A 20,996-nucleotide genomic window follows, 5' to 3' on the forward strand; every position below is an offset into this window, starting at 1 on the left:
ATTCCCCTGGGACTGCTCCCCACAGGGATATCTGGGCTCTCCTCATTCCCCTGGGACTGCTCCCCACAGGGATATCTGGGCTCTCCTCATTCCCCTGGGACTGCTCCCCACAGGGATATCTGGGCTCTCCTCATTCCCCTGGGACTGCTCCCCACAGGGATATCTGGGCCCTCGTCTTTCCCCTGGGACTGCTCCCCACAGGGATATCTGGGCTCTCCTCATTCCCTTGGGACTGCTCCCCACAGGGATATCTGGGCTCCCCTCATTCCCCTGGGACTGCTCCCCACAGGGATATCTGGGCTCCCCTCATTCCCCTGGGACTGCTCCCCACAGGGATATCTGGGCCCTCATCATTCCCCTGGGACTGCTCCCCACAGGGATATCTGGGCTCTCCTCATTCCCCTGGGACTGCTCCCCACACGGATATCTGGGCTCTCCTCATTCCCCTGGGACTGCTCCCCACAGGGATATCTGGGCTCTCCTCATTCCCCTGAGACTGCTCCCCACAGGGATATCTGGGCTCTCCTCATTCCCCTGGGACTGCTCCCCACAGGGATATCTGGGCTCTCCTCATTCCTCTGGGACTGCTCCCCACAGGGATATCTGGGCTCTCCTCATTCCCTTGGGACTGCTCCCCACAGGGATATCTGGGCTCTCCTCATTCCCTTGGGACTGCTCCCCACAGGGATATCTGGGCTCTCCTCATTCCCCTGGGACTGCTCCCCACAGGGATATTTGGGCCCTCCTCATTCCCTTGGGGATGCTAACCTAACAGGCCTTCAGCCTCACTGCCTGCTTCTTGGTTAGAGTGGTCCCAGAGCTGAAGATTGGGCAACTCCTAGGGGACACAGGTCTCCCTATTCAGGGGAGCCTGTTACGTCTTTTCATATAGGTAACTTAACTTCAAGGGGCACTTCCCTATCTAGAGAATAACAGAGCGTGGCGTTTTTAATCCCTTCCTATTTATAACTAATATAGTGACATCACTGGTCACCATGCCTACAGGGGGAGTGGTTTGGATTCTGTAAAGTCCTTCTATACCCGGTGACAGGCTAGGCACCTTCCAGAAGGTGGGTGGAGCTAAAGGAATGCTTCTGTCCTATACTGGCTGCAGGATGAACACCTTCTGGAGAGTGGGCGTGGCTACGCCTCAGATGAGCAACAAATATGGGAAAGGGTGTGGTACTTTGCAACAACCCATACTGTTAACCCCTTAGGGGCCTTCACTCCATAACTGCCCATAGTCATCTCGGGGGGGAGGGGGAGAGTGTTACAAGAGTATCCAGACGCTCTTCACCATTTCATTGTGTTTCCACTACGTTTTGTATAACGATAAGGCACACATATAAATTATTATGGTGGATGTTGTTACAGGGTCATCCACTGCTGGTAGAAGCTCTGGCTCAGGTGTATGGGAGAGTGTGTGGACAGAAGATTAACCCAAACAAAGACATCCTAGTGACCGTGGGAGCCTATGGCTCTCTGTTTAGTGCAATCCAGGGACTCGTTGAAGAAGGGGATGAGGTGAGCATCATTTCATTGTAATACATTCACCTGCATTGTGTTGGATGTTATTTGGCTTAAATTGTACAGCATTGTAGTAGTTATTGTATAGATTTGAAATGTATACTTGGATAATTATACCTCTGGCTTGGGCCATATTTGCTAAGCATGTCTTATACCACAAGACACCCAGGGCTGCCAACAGGGGGGGACTGCTGTCCCGGGCCCGGCCTCCCTGCCGGTACCCACAGTTTCCTCTCTGCTCGCAAGCCGGGCCCTCCCCTTTCCTGGGCCCCTCCCCTTTCCTGGGCCCCTCCCATCTATCCCTCCTCTCCTGCAGGCAAGCCGGGCCCTCCCCTTTCCTGGGCCCCTCCCCTTTCCTGGGCCCCTCCCATCTGTCCCTCCTCTCCTGCAGGCAAGCCGGGCCCTTCCCTCTGGACCGCCCATCTGTCCCTCCCTTCTCCGTGGGCCTGCAGGCCTCTCCTGTGCACTGGACATGCTGCTCCAGCATGCCCAGGTAAGTCCCCAGCCCCCCCCCCCCCAAACCTCCCTCCCAGGCCCCTCACCCCCCCCCCCAAGGTGTGTGTATCCGAGTTTGGGGAGTGGGGCCGTATTGTGTGTGTATTTGGGATGGGGGCATATTGTGTTTGTGTGTGTCTGTATTTAGGGAGGGGTCTTGTGTGTGTGTATATGTGTGTGTGTGTGTGTGTGTGTGTATTTGGGGAGGGGGCTTTTTGTGTGTGTGTGTGTGTGTGTGTGTGTGTGTGTATTTGGAGAGGGGGCTTATTGTGTGTGTGTATATGTGTGTGTGTGTGTGTGTGTGTATTTGGAGAGGGGGCTTATTGTGTGTGTGTATATGTGTGTGTGTGTGTGTGTGTGTATTTGGAGAGGGGGCTTATTGTGTGTGTGTATATGTGTGTGTGTGTGTGTGTGTGTATTTGGAGAGGGGGCTTATTGTGTGTGTGTATATGTGTGTGTGTGTGTGTGTGTGTATTTGGAGAGGGGGCTTATTGTGTGTGTGTGTGTTTATTTGGAGAGGGGGCTTATTGTGTGTGTGTGTGTGTGTGTGTGTATTTGGAGACGGGGCTTATTGTGTGTGTGTATATGTGTGTGTGTGTGTGTGTGTGTATTTGGAGAGGGGGCTTATTGTGTGTGTGTATATGTGTGTGTGTGTGTGTGTGTGTGTATTTGGAGAGGGGGCTTATTGTGTGTGTGTATATGTGTGTGTGTGTGTGTGTGTGTATTTGGAGAGGGGGCTTATTGTGTGTGTGTGTGTTTATTTGGAGAGGGGGCTTATTGTGTGTGTGTGTGTGTGTGTGTGTATTTGGAGACGGGGCTTATTGTGTGTGTGTATATGTGTGTGTGTGTGTGTGTGTGTATTTGGAGAGGGGGCTTATTGTGTGTGTGTATATGTGTGTGTGTGTGTGTGTGTGTATTTGGAGAGGGGGCTTATTGTGTGTGTGTATATGTGTGTGTGTGTGTGTGTGTGTATTTGGAGAGGGGGCTTATTGTGTGTGTGTGTGTTTATTTGGAGAGGGGGCTTATTGTGTGTGTGTGTGTGTGTGTGTGTATTTGGAGACGGGGCTTATTGTGTGTGTGTATATGTGTGTGTGTGTGTGTGTGTGTATTTGGAGAGGGGGCTTATGTGTGTGTGTGTGTGTGTTTGTGTGTGTGTGTGTGTGTGTGTGTATTTGGAGAGGGGGCTTATTGTGTGTGTGTATATGTGTGTGTGTGTTTGTGTGTGTATTTGGGGAGGGGGGCTTTTTGTTTGTGTATATATTGGGGATGGGGGGAAGGAAAGGGTGACGAGGGAGTGTAAGAGTGGGGTGAGAAAGCGAGGTGTATGAGAAGGGGGGGGATGCAAGAGAAAACGGGGGGTTCTCGCAAGGCTGCCGACATGTGGTTGGGGAGCCCTGGTGGAAACTTTAGTCCGGGGCCCACGGAAAGCTGTCTGCGGCACTGGAAGGCACCATCCGGCACTGGAAGGCACCATCCGGCACTGGAAGGCACCATCCGGCACTGGAAGGCACCATCCGGCACTGGAAGGCACCATCCGGCACTGGGAGGCACCTTGCTGTGCAATAAAGTTAATGGTCTGTAAGGTCCCTTCAGGCAGAAGCCGGCTTAGTAAATATGGCCCTTTATGGGCTAAAGGCGAATAAAGGCAACGTGTTGTCTCTCTGTATCTGTACCTAACTGAAGTTGTCTCCTTCCTCGGCCCTAATTACTGAAATTCTTGCACTAGGTGATAATAATTGAGCCATTTTTTGACTGTTACGACCCCATGGTCAAGATGGTAGGAGGTACTCCTGTGTTAATCCCACTGAGATATGTAAGTACACCCCGGGAATCATGCTGCACCTTACCAGAGCCGCCCAGACACTGTTCCACATTTCCTTGAACTAGGGTTCACCTGAATTTACCTATTAAACGCAAACATGTGGATTGCATTTTATTTTGTAACTAGTTCTAATTAGTAATAATAATATTTATATGTATTTACTATTAAGTATTTGGAAACTAATGCACAGATCCCTGTTTCTTTTGAATGCTCTGTGTAATACTAAGGCAATTTTGTAGCATTATTGATGCAAAGAAAGTAATTTTCGTTTTGCGCCTCTTAGGATTTTATTAATTACAGTCCAAAAGGGATGCTCGCCTCCCGCTGGGCCGAAAGCTGCCATGCAAGGCCGTGAGCACACTGCGCTGGGATTCACTAACCTCTGATACGGGTTAAGTGTCACTGTATCAATGCTCAATGCGCAGAAACGCGCAAATAGGGAAGTATCACCGTGAGACGTTACGAGGCACAGATTATAAGGAGCTGTATCCAGCTGTGTGCCTCTTATTACCTTTCATCGGTGGTGTAACGTTCCTGCTTCTAACCATCTCACCTGGTGTTAGAAACCGCTCTTGGACTGGGCAGTGCATGAAAATACACTTATTTCTGCATGGATACATTGACCGCAAAGGCTGAAATCCCAGCCACTGTAATCTGCCTATATAACAACCATATACAAATAAGGGAGCGTTTATATGTGACAAAGACAATTAGGTCTGCAAATCACAAACAGGCCAGCATCAAATATGTCTTATAAATATTGAGGGATAACTCTGTCACCATGCAACAAAGAAAAAGAATCGCCCTGACATTGTATATACACACGTGTTGTTCAATGCAACGCAGTCTTTATTGTTGCATTATATTTCAATTTGGCAATTCACAGACGGCAAATGGCGGAAACACAATATCTAGCGCTGATTGGAGCTTGGACCCCGTTGAATTGGCCGGCAAATTCAACCCCAGAACCAAGGCGATTATCCTGAATACACCGAACAACCCTATGGGCAAGGTACAGTACACATGTTTGTGACCGCGCTGTGATGTGGGGCCACACGTGTGCCCGGGGCTTTAATGACACATACTACCCATTTTTGTGTTGTAGGTATATACTAAGGAAGAGCTGCAGGTAATTGCTGATCTCTGTATGAAACATGACGTGCTATGCATCAGTGATGAGGTTTACGAATGGCTTATATACCCTGGAAATAAACATGTTAAAATAGGTACTGATTTCCTCTACACTAACAATGCAATTGCTGATGGAAAGGGGGCGACATGAGCTTGTTTGGTATTGTGATGTTAAACACATTTGGATAAATTTACAAATATCTACGGCTTTGTTGAACCCGTGTTAAAATGTGATCCTGGTTGCACCCTCATTAAGGCGCCGATCCATGAAAGGGTGCGATGGTTAATAATAATAATAATAATAATAATAGCATGTTCTTGTATAACGCTGCTAGTTGTACGCAGCGCTTTACAGAGACATTTTGCAGGCACAGGTCCCTGCCCCGTGGAGCTTACAATCTATGATTTTGGTACCTGAGGCACAGGGAGATAAAGTGACTTGCCCAAGGTCACAAGAAGCCGACACCGGAAATTGAACCAAGATCCCCTGCATCAAACTCAGTGCCAGTCAGTGTCTTTTAGCATGGCTTTAGTCCCATTCATATCAATGGGTGCTGAGGTGTACTGAAGCTTAGCACCGTTTTGCAGATCTGGGCCTATGAGATAAGTGACGAAATGTGGTTGTGTGTATCTGATTTGTATAGTTTTAATTATACAACGCCAGTCTCACAGACAACCATCTACAGGTCAGACACTACAGTACAAGGAGCTATTATACACTCTGTGCACATTCAGAATCACTGCCCCGGAGAGCTTGCAATCCATCATGCGCAGCAGATCGTGTCGATCTGTGGTCTATGCCAGGACTCTTACACCAGTTCTCCAGAGGGGCCAGATCAGAAAAAATGGAGGTGTAGACGGGCCACAAGCTTATTGCAATGTCGATGTACATATTTAAAAAGACTTAAAAATAATGTATTTAAACATTGTGTAAGCATTTATAACAACTGTTCCATATATATTTACATGGCATTAACTTACAAGTGAGTTTCAGTGTGAAAAAGTGCACTCCGCTTATACTAAATAATGTCAGTTATTTTTTTGACTTAGGACATTCCATTCACACAGAAGCTAAACCTTCTCCAGCCACACAGCCACTGCCCCATGCACGCGCCCCTCTGGGGGCGCGGAGTTCTCTCGCGTAGTCTGCATGATTACATCTAACCGTTTGGTACATACTACATGTAAGGACACAGCCACTGCAGGGCGATCGCTTAGTTCCACATTACAGGGAGAAGGGCGGGTAGTTTGGGGGATGCAGCTGCCATTCTGTATAAAGGATATAGAAGCTTGCTCCAAATCTCTGGAGATGGGAGATATAAATGCAGTGTGGTCTGAGCCTTCCTATTCTCACCGAGGCCATAGAAATACTTTGCCTGTGTATATTCCGATACTTAATACAATAAAGAACTCGGCATCTCGCTCGCTAAAACTAAAAAGGAACCGCGAGGTCTCCAAATTTCAAGCTGGACCATTGAAAAGTATCACACGGGCAATAAAGCTACATTTCTACCGGACCAAAGCAGCCACGCTTCAGGATCGGAAGGAAAGTATTTTATTAACCCTTTGAGTGCTGGAGAGGTGCCACAGCCCTTCCAGCACATCCCGATCAGGTGACCGCTCCTCGGACTGATGACCTCATCGCGACATTACTGGTGACTGGAACGGAAGGGGAGGAGGAATCATCTTTCGTTCCTCTCCCAGCTAAATCGCCTTGTGCGCCCCACAGGAGTGTAGGATAGGACCTCCCCTAGAACATGAGCAGGAAACCCCGCAGTGCCCCGCAGTGCCATACCGCACGCCGTGGTGGCATGGGGCATACAAAGGGTTAACGGATGCCAGCCTGACTTGTTACTGCTCTGGTATTGAAGCCGCCTTTACTTTTATAGAAATATATAATCATTACAATCGCACAACGTTCTAATCTGCTTGCACCATTAGTGAGGAGTGGCGGCTGCCTAACAAGCAGCGTGAAACACGCACGGTTTCACTAGCGAGGAGTGGCGGCTGCCTAAGCTGCAACGTGAAACACACACGGTTTCACTAGTGAGTAGTGGGGGCTGCCTAACCTGCAGCATGAAACACGCACGGTTTCACTAGTGAGGAGTGGCGGCTGCCTAAGCTGCAGTGTGAAACACACACGGTTTCACTAGTGAGGAGTGGCGGCTGCCTAACAAGCAGCGTGAAACACACACGGTTTCACTAGTGAGGAGTGGCGGCTGCCTAACAAGCAGCGTGAAACACGCACGGTTTCACTAGTGAGGAGTGGCGGCTGCCTAACAAGCAGCGTGAAACACGCACGGTTTCACTAGTGAGGAGTGGCGGCTGCCTAAGCTGCAGCGTGAAACACGCACGGTTTCACTAGTGAGGAGTGGCGGCTGCCTAACCTGCAGCGTGAAACATGCACGGGTTTCACTAGTGAGAAGTGGCGGCTGCCTAAGCTGCAGCGTGAAACACGCACGGTTTCACTAGTGAGGAGTGGCGGCTGCCTAACAAGCAGCGTGAAACACGCACGGTTTCACTAGTGAGGAGTGGCGGCTGCCTAACCTGCAGCGTGAAACACGCACGGTTTCACTAGTGAGGAGTGGCGGCTGCCTAAGCTGCAGCGTGAAACACGCACGGTTTCACTAGTGAGGAGTGGCGGCTGCCTAAGCTGCAGCGTGAAACACGCACGGTTTCACTAGTGAGGAGTGGCGGCTGCCTAAGCTGCAGCGTGAAACACGCACGGTTTCACTAGTGAGGAGTGGCGGCTGCCTAAGCTGCAGCGTGAAACACGCACGGTTTCACTAGTGAGGAGTGGCGGCTGCCTAAGCTGCAGCGTGAAACACGCACGGTTTAACTAGTGAGGAGTGGCGGCTGCCTAACAAGCAGCGTGAAACACGCACGGTTTCACTAGTGAGGAGTGGCGGCTGCCTAAGCTGCAGCATGAAACACGCACGGTTTCACTAGTGAGGAGTGGCGGCTGCCTAACCTGCAGCGTGAAACACACACGGTTTCACTAGTAAAGAGTGGCGGCTGCCTAAGCTGCAGCGTGAAACACACACGGTTTCACTAGTGAGGAGTGGCGGCTGCCTAAGCTGCAGCGTGAAACACACACGGTTTCACTAGTGAGGAGTGGCGGCTGCCTAAGCTGCAACGTGAAACACACACGGTTTCACTAGTGAGTAGTGGGGGCTGCCTAACCTGCAGCATGAAACACACACACGGTTTCACTAGTGAGGAGTGGCGGCTGCCTAAGCTGCAGCGTGAAACACACGTTGTTTCACTAGTGAGGAGTGGCGGCTGCCTAAGCTGCAGCGTGAAACACACACGCGGTTTCACTAGTGAGGAGTGGCGGCTGCCTGAGCTGCAGCGTGAAACACGCACGGTTTCACTAGTGAGGAGTGGCGGCTGCCTAAGCTGCAGCATGAAACACGCACGGTTTCACTAGTGAGGAGTGGCGGCTGCCTAAGCTCCAGCGTGAAACACACGCGGTTTCACTAGTGAGGAGTGGCGGCTGCCTAACCTGCAGCGTGAAACACACACAGTTTCACTAGTGAGGAGTGGCGGCTGCCTAAGCTGCAGCGTGAAACACACACACGGTTTCACTAGTGAGGAGTGGCGGCTGCCTAAGCTGCAGCGTGAAACACACACACGGTTTCACTAGTGAGGAGTGGCGGCTGCCTAAGCTGCAGCGTGAAACACGCGCACGGTTTCACTAGTGAGGAGTGGCGGCTGCCTAAGCTGCAGCGTGAAACACGCACGCGGTTTCACTAGTGAGGAGTGGCGGCTGCCTAACCTGCAGCGTGAAACACGCACGGTTTCACTAGTGAGGAGTGGCGGCTGCCTAAGCTGCAGCGTGAAACACGCGCGGTTTCACTAGTGAGGAGTGGCGGCTGCCTAAGCTGCAGCGTGAAACACGCACGGTTTCACTAGTGAGGAGTGGCGGCTGCCTAAGCTGCAGCGTGAAACACGCACGCGGTTTCACTAGTGAGGAGTGGCGGCTGCCTAACCTGCAGCGTGAAACACGCACGGTTTCACTAGTGAGGAGTGGCGGCTGCCTAAGCTGCAGCGTGAAACACGCACGCGGTTTCACTAGTGAGGAGTGGCGGCTGCCTAACCTGCAGCGTGAAACACGCACGGTTTCACTAGTGAGGAGTGGCGGCTGCCTAACCTGCAGCGTGAAACACGCGCACGGTTTCACTAGTGAGGAATGGCGGCTGCCTAAGCTGCAGCGTGAAACACACGCTGTTTCACTAGTGAGGAGTGGCAGCTGCCTAAGCTGCAGCGTGAAACACGCACGGTTTCACTAGTGAGGAGTGGCGGCTACCTAAGCTGCAGCGTGAAACACGCACGGTTTCACTAGTGAGGAGTGGCGGCTGCCTAAGCTGCAGCGTGAAACACGCACGGTTTCATTAGTGAGGAGTGGCAGCTGCCTAACCTGCAGCGTGAAACACACACACGGTTTCACTAGTGAGGAGTGGCGGCTGCCTAAGCTGCAGCGTGAAACACGCACGGTTTCACTAGTGAGGAGTGGCGGCTGCCTAAGCTGCAGCATGAAACACACACGGTTTCACTAGTGAGGAGTGGCGGCTGCCTAAGCTGCAGCGTGAAACACGCACGGTTTCACTAGCGAGGAGTGGCGGCTGCCTAACCTGCAGCGTGAAACACACGCGGTTTCACTAGTGAGGAGTGGCGGCTGCCTAAGCTGCAGCGTGAAACACACGCACGGTTTCACTAGTGAGGAGTGGCGGCTGCCTAAGCTGCAGCGTGAAACACACACGGTTTCACTAGTGAGGAGTGGCGGCTGCCTAAGCTGCAGCGTGAAACACACACGGTTTCACTAGTGAGAAGTGGCGGCTGCCTAAGCTGCAGCGTGAAACACACACGGTTTCACTAGTGAGGAGTTGCGGCTGCCTAAGCTGCAGCGTGAAACACACGCGGTTTCACTAGTGAGGAGTGGCGGCTGCCTAACCTGCAGCGTGAAACACACGCGGTTTCACTAGTGAGGAGTGGCGGCTGCCTAAGCTGCAGCGTGAAACACGCGCGGTTTCACTAGTGAGGAGTGGCGGCTGCCTAACCTGCAGCGTGAAACACGCGCGGTTTCACTAGCGAGGAGTGGCGGCTGCCTAAGCTGCAGCGTGAAACACACACGGTTTCACTAGTGAGAAGTGGCGGCTGCCTAAGCTGCAGCGTGAAACACACACGGTTTCACTAGTGAGGAGTTGCGGCTGCCTAAGCTGCAGCGTGAAACACACGCGGTTTCACTAGTGAGGAGTGGCGGCTGCCTAACCTGCAGCGTGAAACACGCGCACGGTTTCACTAGTGAGGAGTGGCGGCTGCCTAAGCTGCAGCGTGAAACACACACGCGGTTTCACTAGTGAGGAGTGGCAGCTGCCTAACCTGCAGCGTGAAACACGCACGGTTTCACTAGTGAGGAGTGGCGGCTGCCTAAGCTGCAGCGTGAAACACACACACGGTTTCACTAGTGAGGAGTGGCGGCTGCCTAACCTGCAGCGTGAAACACACACGGTTTCACTAGTGAGGAGTGGCGGCTGCCTAAGCTGCAGCGTGAAACACGCGCGGTTTCACTAGTGAGGAGTGGCGGCTGCCTAACCTGCAGCGTGAAACACGCGCGGTTTCACTAGTGAGGAGTGGCGGCTGCCTATGCTGCAGCGTGAAACACGCACGGTTTCACTAGTGAGGAGTGGCGGCTGCCTAAGCTGCAGCGTGAAACACACACACGGTTTCACTAGTGAGGAGTGGCGGCTGCCTAACCTGCAGCGTGAAACACACACGGTTTCACTAGTGAGGAGTGGCGGCTGCTTAAGCTGCAGCGTGAAACACACACACGGTTTCACTAGTGAGGAGTGGCGGCTGCCTAAGCTGCAGCGTGAAACACACACACGGTTTCACAAGTGAGTGGCGGCTGCCTAAGCTGCAGCGTGAAACACGCACGGTTTCACTAGTGAGGAGTGGCGGCTGCCTAAGCTGCAGCGTGAAACACGCACGCGGTTTCACTAGTGAGGAGTGGCGGCTGCCTAACCTGCAGCGTGAAACACGCACGGTTTCACTAGTGAGGAGTGGCGGCTGCCTAAGCTGCAGCGTGAAACACGCGCGGTTTCACTAGTGAGGAGTGGTGGCTGCCTAAGCTGCAGCGTGAAACACGCACGCGGTTTCACTAGTGAGGAGTGGCGGCTGCCTAACCTGCAGCGTGAAACACGCACGGTTTCACTAGTGAGGAGTGGCGGCTGCCTAAGCTGCAGCGTGAAACACGCACGCGGTTTCACTAGTGAGGAGTGGCGGCTGCCTAACCTGCAGCGTGAAACACGCACGGTTTCACTAGTGAGGAGTGGCGGCTGCCTAAGCTGCAGCGTGAAACACGCACGGTTTCACTACTGAGGAGTGGCGGCTGCCTAAGCTGCAGCGTGAAACACACGCACGCGGTTTCACTAGTGAGGAGTGGCGGCTGCCTAACCTGCAGCGTGAAACACGCACGGTTTCACTAGTGAGGAGTGGCGGCTGCCTAAGCTGCAGCGTGAAACACGCACGCGGTTTCACTAGTGAGGAGTGGCGTCTGCCTAACCTGCAGCGTGAAACACACACGGTTTCACTAGTGAGGAGTGGTGGCTGCCTAAGCTGCAGCGTGAAACACACACGGTTTCACTAGTGAGGAGTGGCGGCTGCCTAAGCTGCAGCGTGAAACACACGGTTTGGGTGTCGGTAGCCGCCGTTCTGGCTGCAGATGCCGATGGCAAACGGTGAAACAATATGTTTCGAGCCTCCGCTATCACAAACTATTTCAACCTATTCTTTTTTCCAAAGGGGCCAAGAAAGCGTGTCTGGCAGCAAAGGGGCGAGAAGGAGCCGTTCCCGGGACACCTGCTCCTGTTATCACTCACCGGAAACCTTCTCCAAATGATTGTGGTTACCCAATTATATTTTTGGGAAAAGATGCATCTTATTAACCCTTAGGATTTGTATTGCATCTTTCTAAGCGCTGCTAGCATTGTATGTCATGTCAGCTGAACAATGTGGGGTTACCTGCAGCTTATCATTAAGGTGCTTTACATCCATAAAAACGTATGATACATTAAAGGGTTTTCATTTTATAGCTACATTGCCGGGTATGTGGGAAAGGACCATCACAATCGGAAGCGCAGGAAAAACCTACAGCGCTACGGGATGGAAGGTAAGAGAAGACGCACCATAATGACTTAATACAACACCTTCTATGTAACCGTAGCGAGACCTGGCCAAATACTGGAGGAAAATAATTCCTGGCACAAAAACATTTTCCTATAATAAAACATATTACACGGCAGCTCGCTTCCCTGGATTATTGAACTTTTTGTTGTCTTTGGAAATTCCAAATGTTATCACTATGAAATAATCAGCCCCCCTCAAACGTTCTGTGCCAGAGAGCGTTTAGATATTGTATCGGAAAAGCGGCTTTTAAACGCGAGTGTTTCATTATTCGTTGTGGCGTGTTTTACATGTTATTGTATTGTTCGCAGCTTGGTTGGTCCATTGGTCCAGCACATCTCATAAAACATTTGCAGACCGTTCATCAGAATTCCATTTATACCTGTCCGACTCCATTGCAGGTCGGTACAAAAGATAACAGTAGGTTATTTTTCATATTCTCCTTGAATTTGTATGTTTTTTTTATTTATAAAATGTTTAACCAGGAAGTAATACATTGAGAGTTACCTCTCGTTTTCAAGTATGTCCTGGGCATAGTTAATAAGACAAATAATACATGGCTACAAATACAGTTACATAAATGAGCAGGGTATACATTATATACAAGACATTGCGTGCACAGTTAGAGAAGCAGGAAAAGGAAACCTCTGGGGAGGAAAGTGGAGCACTGCGCAGGGCTAAAGTACAGGAACCGGCACACCAATAGTTAAAAACTAATTTATTGAGCGACTAGGTGAGACACCAACCCACTCTGATGCGTTTCGGGCTAGGCCCTTTGTCAAAGAGTATAACCTCAATCACAGAAAAATCAACTTAAATACACAGTTTGCCTAATTGATCGCGTCCGTAGCCGGAAGTGACGTAAGCGGAACCAGCCGAGAGTCTCGCGAGACTTGCCAGTAAAACCGGAGTCTCAAGGAGACAGAGTAGACCTCACAGCGCCACCTGGCTTGGAGGACGCAGCAATAAGATCACACAAAAAATATCATACACAAATAATCAGCAACACGGCAGTCCCCTACAATACCATAGACAAGAATGACACTTGTCTAATCATTCAAATAAAGGTAACAGTACCTTTAAGTACATTCCAGTGCTATCCAGTAATATCATTCTAAAGCACAGGAATGTACTTAAACTCGATGAAGAACTTAAGACATATATTGAAACTCCACCTAAATTATTCTTTCGAAGGGCCAAAACCCCGGGACACTATCACCTAGTTTGATACAGACTTGTGGCAAGATTAATGTTACTACTAAAATTAGAGGATTCCAGAAATGTGGAAATTGCAATATGTGTAGGTATGCAACTCCACTTAAGCAGATTAAAAATGTTTACACTAAGGAAAATGTAAGAATTGGATCTTTAATTACATGCAATTCTAATTATGTTGTATACATGCTTAGATGCGGCTGTGGCACTAGGTACATAGGGAGAACTATACGCCCCCTAAAGCAAAGGATATCTGAGCATCTGAGATCCATTAAACAGAAGGGTGACAGGTACCCTGTTTCAAGACATTTCTCTGCATGTCCTTCTGGCAGTATAAATAATTTTTCCTTTTGTGCCCTTGAATATATTAGGGCACCTGTCAGAGGTGGAAATAGAGAGAATATCCTTAACCGCAGAGAAATGTTCTGGATACATTCCTTGGGATCACTGTCTCCGCGAGGGATGGACACCGATTGGGAACTGAAACACTTTTTGTCTCGGTGACAATGGTGTTCATCCCTCGCTGATTGTATTAATGTTTCCTTCTGGTCTTTGATGACATGTATTGATTGTTTATTCATTTTGTCACTACATATATACTATGTATATAATGTTTTATATCTCTAGGTCATATAGATCACTGATATTTAGTCATGATAAACTTCTACCAGGTTAATAATATTTAGCGCACCTATGAAATAACTTATGTGAGTGAACCTATGTTATATAACATTTTTATTTATCTCAGGACGGTATGGATGGGGTATTTACTCCAATGTTGGTTATATAGAGAGATGTTGATTTATCTGGAGGATGTTATTCAGTCAATGGTTAATACATTCTTTCAATTAAATATTTATCTGCAGAAATGTACCTCTCTATCAACCACAATTTTTTCCCCTTTTTCTTTTATTTTTTAATTTCTTTATTAAGATATATGTTTATTTTATTATGGTTATTGTGTGTATATTCAGTTTTGGCTTTTTCCCCTACCTTCCCTTATTTTTTCTTTGCAATCATGTGAGGGTACTATTACCTTTATTTGAATGATTAGACAAGTGTCATTCTTGTCTATGGTATTGTAGGGGACTGCCGTGTTGCTGATTATTTGTGTATGATATTTTTTGTGTGATCTTATTGCTGCGTCCTCCAAGCCAGGTGGCGCTGTGAGGTCTACTCTGTTTGTCCCTTGAGACTCCGGTTTTACTGGCAAGTCGCGCGAGACTCTCGGCTGGTTCCGCTTACGTCACTTCCGGCTACGGACGCGATCAATTAGGCAAACTGTGTATTTAAGTTGATTTTTCTGTGATTGGGGTTATACTCTTTGACAAAGGGCCTAGCCCGAAACGCGTCAGAGTGGGTGGTTGCTATATTGTTGGTGTCTCACCTAGTCGCTCAATAAATTAGTTTTTAACTATTGGTGTGCCGGTTCCTGTACTTTAGCCCTGCGCAGTGCTACACTTTCCTCCCCAGAGGTTTCCTTTTCCTGTTGATCTTCCATCAAGTTGGATGCACGCTTTGACGGAGTTCCTGTGGTTCACCTCCACTTCTGATAACAGTGAGTGTACTGTGGTATTGTCCTGCTGCATATTGACTGTGTTGCCTATATGCTCTGTGGCTGGTTAAAAGGGGACACTTTACCTTTGGTATTTGTGTCTCCCCAGTACCCTATAAATCCCACTTTATGATTTAAGCCGGTTAGGTTGGCGGCCACTTACTCATGAGCCATAGGTTCTGATAACACTCTAAGTCAGTACTCCTATTCAATATATTGGAGCAGCTATATAAGGATTTATATACCCAGGATCAAGATTGTTATTATCCAGTCAATATGGGATTTATTGGATGTTATACGCTATGACTGTGATTTTCTTCTGCTGCACCGTGGATGGACTATATGTCCTTTCTCTGTCACAGTTACAGAAGATGTATATTATAGGCGTATGTAACAGTTACAGACCAGATTAAAATGTGAGACAGCCTTAGATTTGAAAGAACTTAAACTGGTGGAGGATGTGAGAGTCGCCGGCAGGTTGTTCCACTTTTGGGGTGCACGGTAAGAGGAGGAGCGTCCGGATACTTTGTTGAGCCTTGGGACCATGAACAGTCTTTTGGAGTCAGATCTGAGATGATAAGTGCTGCATGTGGTAGAGGTGAGGAGCTTCTTCAGGTAGATGGGTAGCTTGCCTAGAAAGTATTTGAAGGCAAGACAGGAAAGGTGAACTTTGCGCCTAGACTCTAGTGATGACGAATCTAGTTCTTTGAGCATTTCGCAGTGATGTGTTTTGTAGTTGCATTGGAGAACGAAACAACAAATGGAATTGTAGAGGGTGTCAAGTTTGCTAAGGTGGGTTTTGGGGTGCCGAGCCATATACTATGTATCCATAGTCGATAATTGGCATTAGCATCTGCTGTGCAATACGCTTTCTGACCAGCAGGCTTAGGGAGGATTTGTTCCTGTAAAGTACACCTAGTTTGGCATAGGTTTTGGATGTCAGGGTATCAATGTGCATTCCGAATGTTAAGTGGGAGTCAAACCATATGCCCAGGTATTTAAAACTAGTAACAGGAGTTAGGGTGGTGTTAGCGTTGGTTCTGATCTGGAGCTCAGTCACTGGAAGCTTTAAAAATTTAGTCTTGGTCCCAAATTCCATTGTTACAGTCTTGTCAGTGTTTGTTTTGGGAAATCCAGTTTTCGAGTCTCAAAAAGTCAGACTGAAGTATGTGTTCAAGGTCAGAGAGGCTATGGCTGTGTGCATATAGGATTGTGTCATCTGCATACATGTGTATTGAGGCTTCCTTACAAGCTGTGGGAAGATCATTGATGAACACTGAGAAGAGTAGGGGCCCCAGAACAGAGCCTTGTGGGACGCCACAGGTGATATCCAGGGGGTTGGATTTAGAGCCTGAGATGGACACATGTTGGGATCTACCTCATAGGTAGGACTGAAACCAGTTTAAAGCATGCTTCCCTATTCCAGAGCTCTGGAGTTTGTTAAGCAGGATAGCATGATCAACAGTATCAAAAGCCTTGGAAAATTTAGGAATACTGCACCAGTGAGTTGTCCCCGTTCCATTCCACACTGGATTTCATTGCAAACTTTTAGCAGGGTAGTTACGGTGGAGTGTTTGGGGCGAAAGCCAGATTGGAATTGGCTAGGGAAATTTGTCTTGGTATAGAAATCGCTTAATTGGGAGTGAACACATTTTTCCATGACTTTGGATAGGATTGGGAGAAGGGAGATTGGCCTGTAGTTTGAGACAGTGTTTTTGTCCCCACTTTTGAAGATTGGGACAACTCTGGCAGTTTTCCAGGCCTTAGGGATATGGCCTGCAGACAGGATAGAGTTGACTATGGAAGCAATTGGTTTGGCAATTAAAGCAGTGATGCTGCCCACTTGCAACTTTATTTAGAATGCAGGAAATTTACAATACAGAATGAATATTTGGTGTTTTCTCTGCCGTAAAGATGTAAAGACCATGTTCTCCTTGTTCGCTGTATTTTCTATCATCTCTGCTGGGGAGCTGTTCCCTGCAGCCCCTGCCTAGCTCTGTCAAATGATTCCATTCTTACCTTATTGATAGCTGTTGGTATTTGCAAATGTTGTTTCCCCTGCTGTTCCCCTGTAGCGTGGGGTGTACAGTATATGTGGACCATGGTGTTCAGACATCTGAGATGCTATATTAACTAAATATAATATATATTAACTATATTAAGCCTGTTTCACAGTGCTACTGTTAGGCACAATACTTAAAACTGTAGGGACCGTTTTCTTTCCTTTTAACTAAGAAATCAACAGTTCAGTTTTAAGGACACGGTTCATAAAAGTTCCAGAAAACCGTTTAGATGTAAATAAAAACGATCAATGTAGCTAAATTGTATAATGAGGATTAAAACTCTAAAAGCAATTTGTTAAAGAAATGGATCCAGTAAATGTAACTGAGCCTTACTACTTTGCGCAGTTATGTGGATGGTATAAATGATGCGTAACCCTCTAGCCTGCCATAGTTAGCGATTCTGTACAATGCGTGGCTGGTCCCTGTGGCAGAGCGTTCTGTGTCACTGCCGCTGATGTGTGTTGATGTTCTGCGCAGGAAGCTTTGGCTCAGGCACTTTTCAAGGACTTTAAAAGGATGGATGAGCCAGAATGCTACTTCAGCTCGCTGCCTCGAGAACTACAAGCCAAGCGTGATCGGATGGCTCTTCTACTTCAGGGGGCAGGGCTGAAGCCCATCGTTCCGGAAGGCGGATACTTCATGGTCGCTGACATTTCCAAGCTAGGTAACGGAGGCTTTTACTGCTGAAAAGTAAAGAATAGATACTTACTAACATAAAAGGAAATTGGGAATTGTTTACCGGTTAACTAATATGTAAAAGGCTAAAAAATAGGATAGCCCATCAAGAAACTCCATACTGCAGTATGTTTAGTATGTATGTATGTATGTATGTATGTATGTATGTATGTATGTATGTATGTATGTATATCTTTATATAGCGCTGACAGAATACTCAGCGCATCACAAACAGTGCAGGGAATTATAATACAATAAGCGCAGCAAAGTCAGACAATAGGAAATGAAATCCCTGCCCCAGAGAGCTTACACTCTAAGTGGTATGATGGGAGAGTTAGAGAGACAGCAGGCGAGGGAATAAGTGCTGTAGGTGGCAGTGCTTGGCCACAGTGGGTGGTAGGAGTGACTGTGGGTGTGGGACAATAGCCACGAGTCCAGGCTATTGGGGGGCATCTTTTGTGTTGTGAGTTTAAAAGGTTGGTCGGCATTAAATCAGATAGCAGGGGAAGAGGTGGCAGGGAGGTGTGGGTGGGAAGAGGTGGCAGGGAGGTGTGGGTGGGAAGAGGTGGCAGGGAGGTGTGGGTGGGAAGAGGTGGCAGGGAGGTGTGGGTGGGAAGAGGTGGCAGGGAGACGTGGGTGAGAGCAGGTGTGTATGTGGCTGAGCCCAGGATTAGGAGAGATATCCCCAGCAACAAGGAGGAGGGGAGAGAGAGGAGGTGAATAGAGAATTTGTGGAGGTGTAGAAGTTGTTAGGAAAGAGGTGTGTAAATAGTGGTGCACTGTATGAGCACATATATACGTTGAGAGGAGGAGCGATGAAGAAATGTGGATGGGAGGGGAGTGGGGAAGTTGGTGAGAAGTGAAAGAGTGAGAAAACGGCAAATAGGGAGGGTATAATGAGAGGCAGGGAGAGAGGTAGGAGGAGAGAGTTCCCAGGTATTGGAGGATAAGAGTAGGTGTATAAACCAGACCTGGCAGGGCAGTGTCGCACTGAAGATTAAGCAGCAGATTAGTAACGGAGTACAGTATATAGCTGTGTACAAATTGTCAGAGCATTTAGAAAGTCCGGCTCTCACAGCGCAGGGTGGAGGTTGTTATTATTAAAGTGCAGAGTCCAGATCTTCTTGTATTCTTCACCTCCAATATTAACTCCACAGACACTTCATATGTGATACTTAAGGCCCGTAATATAGTGGGCGCGCTTCCCCCGCCATGCGCTGCACTTATAATTGGCTGTGGTCAGCCAGCCGTTCTATGCTAGGGCTGCGCACGCACGGCAGTGAGCGTGGAGCCGGGCGTTCTATACTAGGGCTGCGCACGCACGGCTGTGAGCGTGGAGCCGGCCGTTCTATGCTAGGGCTGCGCACGCACGGCAGTGAGCGCGGAGCCGGGCGTTCTATGCTAGGGCTGCGCACGCACGGCAGTGAGCGTGGAGCCGGCCGTTCTATGCTAGGGCTGCGCACGCACGGCAGTGAGCGTGGAACCGGACGTTCTATGCTAGGGCTGCGCACGCACGGCAGTGAGCGTGGAACCAGACGTTCTATGCTAGGGCTGCGCACGCACGGCTGTGAGCGCGGAGCCGGCCGTTCTATGCTAGGGCTGCGCACGCACGGCAGTGAGCGTGGAGCCGGCCGTTCTATGCTAGGGCTGCGCACGCACGGCAGTGAGAGCGGAGCCGGCCGTTCTATGCTAGGGCTGCGCACGCACGGCAGTGAGCGCGGAGCCGGCCGTTCTATGCTAGGGCTGCGCACGCACGGCAGTGAGCGTGGAACCGGGCGTTCTATGCTAGGGCTGCGCACGCACGGCAGTGAGCGTGGAACCGGGCGTTCTATGCTAGGGCTGCGCACGCACGGCAGTGAGCGCGGAGCCGGCCGTTCTATGCTAGGGCTGCGCACGCACGGCAGTGAGCGCGGAGCCGGCCGTTCTATGCTAGGGCTGCGCACGCACGGCAGTGAGCGTGGAGCCGGACGTTCTATGCTAGGGCTGCGCACGCACGGCAGTGAGCGCGGAGCCGGACGTTCTATGCTAGGGCTGCGCACGCACGGCAGTGAGCGCGGAGCCGGCCGTTCTATGCTAGGGCTGCGCACGCACGGCAGTGAGCGCGGAGCCGGACGTTCTATGCTAGGGCTGCGCACGCACGGCAGTGAGCGCGGAGCCGGCCGTTCTATGCTAGGGCTGCGCACGCACGGCAGTGAGCGCGGAGCCGGCCGTTCTATGCTAGGGCTGCGCACGCACGGCAGTGAGCGCGGAGCCGGCCGTTCTATGCTAGGGCTGCGCACGCACGGCAGTGAGCGCGGAGCCGGCCGTTCTATGCTAGGGCTGCGCACGCACGGCAGTGAGCGCGGAGCCGGCCGTTCTATGCTAGGGCTGCGCACGCACGGCAGTGAGCGCGGAGCCGGCCGTTCTATGCTAGGGCTGCGCACGAACGGCAGTGAGCGCGGAGCCGGCCGATCTATGCTAGGGCTGCGCACGCACGGCAGTGAGCGCGGAGCCGGCCGATCTATGCTAGGGCTGCGCACGCACGGCAGTGAGCGCGGAGCCGGCCGTTCTATGCTAGGGCTGCGCACGCACGGCAGTGAGCGCGGAGCCGGCCGTTCTATGCTAGGGCTGCGCACGCACGGCAGTGAGCGCGGAGCCGGCCGATCTATGCTAGGGCTGCGCACGCACGGCAGTGAGCGCGGAGCCGGCCGTTCTATGCTAGGGCTGCGCACGCACGGCAGTGAGCGCGGAGCCGGACGTTCTATGCTAGGGCTGCGCACGCACGGCAGTGAGCGCGGAGCCGGCCGTTCTATGCTAGGGCTGCGCACGAACGGCAGTGAGCGCGGAGCCGGCCGTTCTATGCTAGGGCTGCGCACGCACGGCAGTGAGCGCGGAGCCGGGCGTTCTATGCTAGGGCTGCGCACGCACGGCAGTGAGCGCGGAGCCGGCCGATCTATGCTAGGGCTGCGCACGCACGGCAGTGAGCGCGGAGCCGGGCGTTCTATGCTAGGGCTGCGCACGCACGGCAGTGAGCGTGGAGCCGGCCGTTCTATGCTAGGGCTGCGCACGCACGGCAGTGAGCGCTGAGCCGGCCGTTCTATGCTAGGGCTGCGCACGCACGGCAGTGAGCGCGGAGCCGGCCGATCTATGCTAGGGCTGCGCACGCACGGCAGTGAGCGCGGAGCCGGGCGTTCTATACTAGCGCTGCGCACGCACGGCAGTGAGCATGGAGCCGGCCGTTCTATGCTAGGGCTGCGCACGCACGGCAGTGAGCATGGAGCCGGGCGTTCTATACTAGGGCTGCGCACGCACGGCAGTGAGCGCGGAGCCGGGCGTTCTATGCTAGGGC

General features: G+C 50.6%; 1 protein-coding gene and 1 long non-coding RNA gene across 10 annotated transcripts in view; one reads left to right on the forward strand and one right to left on the reverse strand.

The window, feature by feature from the left end:
* KYAT3 (kynurenine aminotransferase 3) overlaps window positions 1-20,996 on the forward strand; it is a 59,792-nt gene that overhangs the window by 22,276 nt on the left and 16,520 nt on the right. For 6 of the 9 annotated variants that reach the window (XM_075615589.1, XM_075615593.1, XM_075615590.1 and 3 more), the window contains 7 exons: window positions 1,375-1,524; window positions 3,749-3,835; window positions 4,731-4,856; window positions 4,950-5,070; window positions 12,070-12,146; window positions 12,472-12,561; window positions 17,471-17,657. In XM_075615589.1, the coding sequence (XP_075471704.1) occupies window positions 1,375-1,524; window positions 3,749-3,835; window positions 4,731-4,856; window positions 4,950-5,070; window positions 12,070-12,146; window positions 12,472-12,561; window positions 17,471-17,657 (838 nt within the window). Of the gene's footprint in view, window positions 1-720; window positions 893-1,374; window positions 1,525-1,914; window positions 2,021-3,748; window positions 3,836-4,730; window positions 4,857-4,949; window positions 5,071-12,069; window positions 12,147-12,471; window positions 12,562-17,470; window positions 17,658-20,996 lie in introns of those variants that run through there. The other 3 variants (XM_075615596.1, XM_075615595.1, XM_075615597.1) reach the window with 3 other exon arrangements.
* LOC142503433 (uncharacterized) overlaps window positions 16,740-20,996 on the reverse strand; it is a 48,442-nt gene continuing 44,185 nt past the window's right edge. The window contains exon 4 of the long non-coding RNA XR_012804017.1: window positions 16,740-17,676. This is a non-coding gene — a long non-coding RNA (uncharacterized LOC142503433). The remainder of the gene's footprint in view (window positions 17,677-20,996) is intronic.

This window comes from Ascaphus truei, chromosome 10, assembly GCF_040206685.1.
Source record: "Ascaphus truei isolate aAscTru1 chromosome 10, aAscTru1.hap1, whole genome shotgun sequence".
NCBI classification, from domain to species: Eukaryota; Metazoa; Chordata; class Amphibia; order Anura; family Ascaphidae; genus Ascaphus; species Ascaphus truei.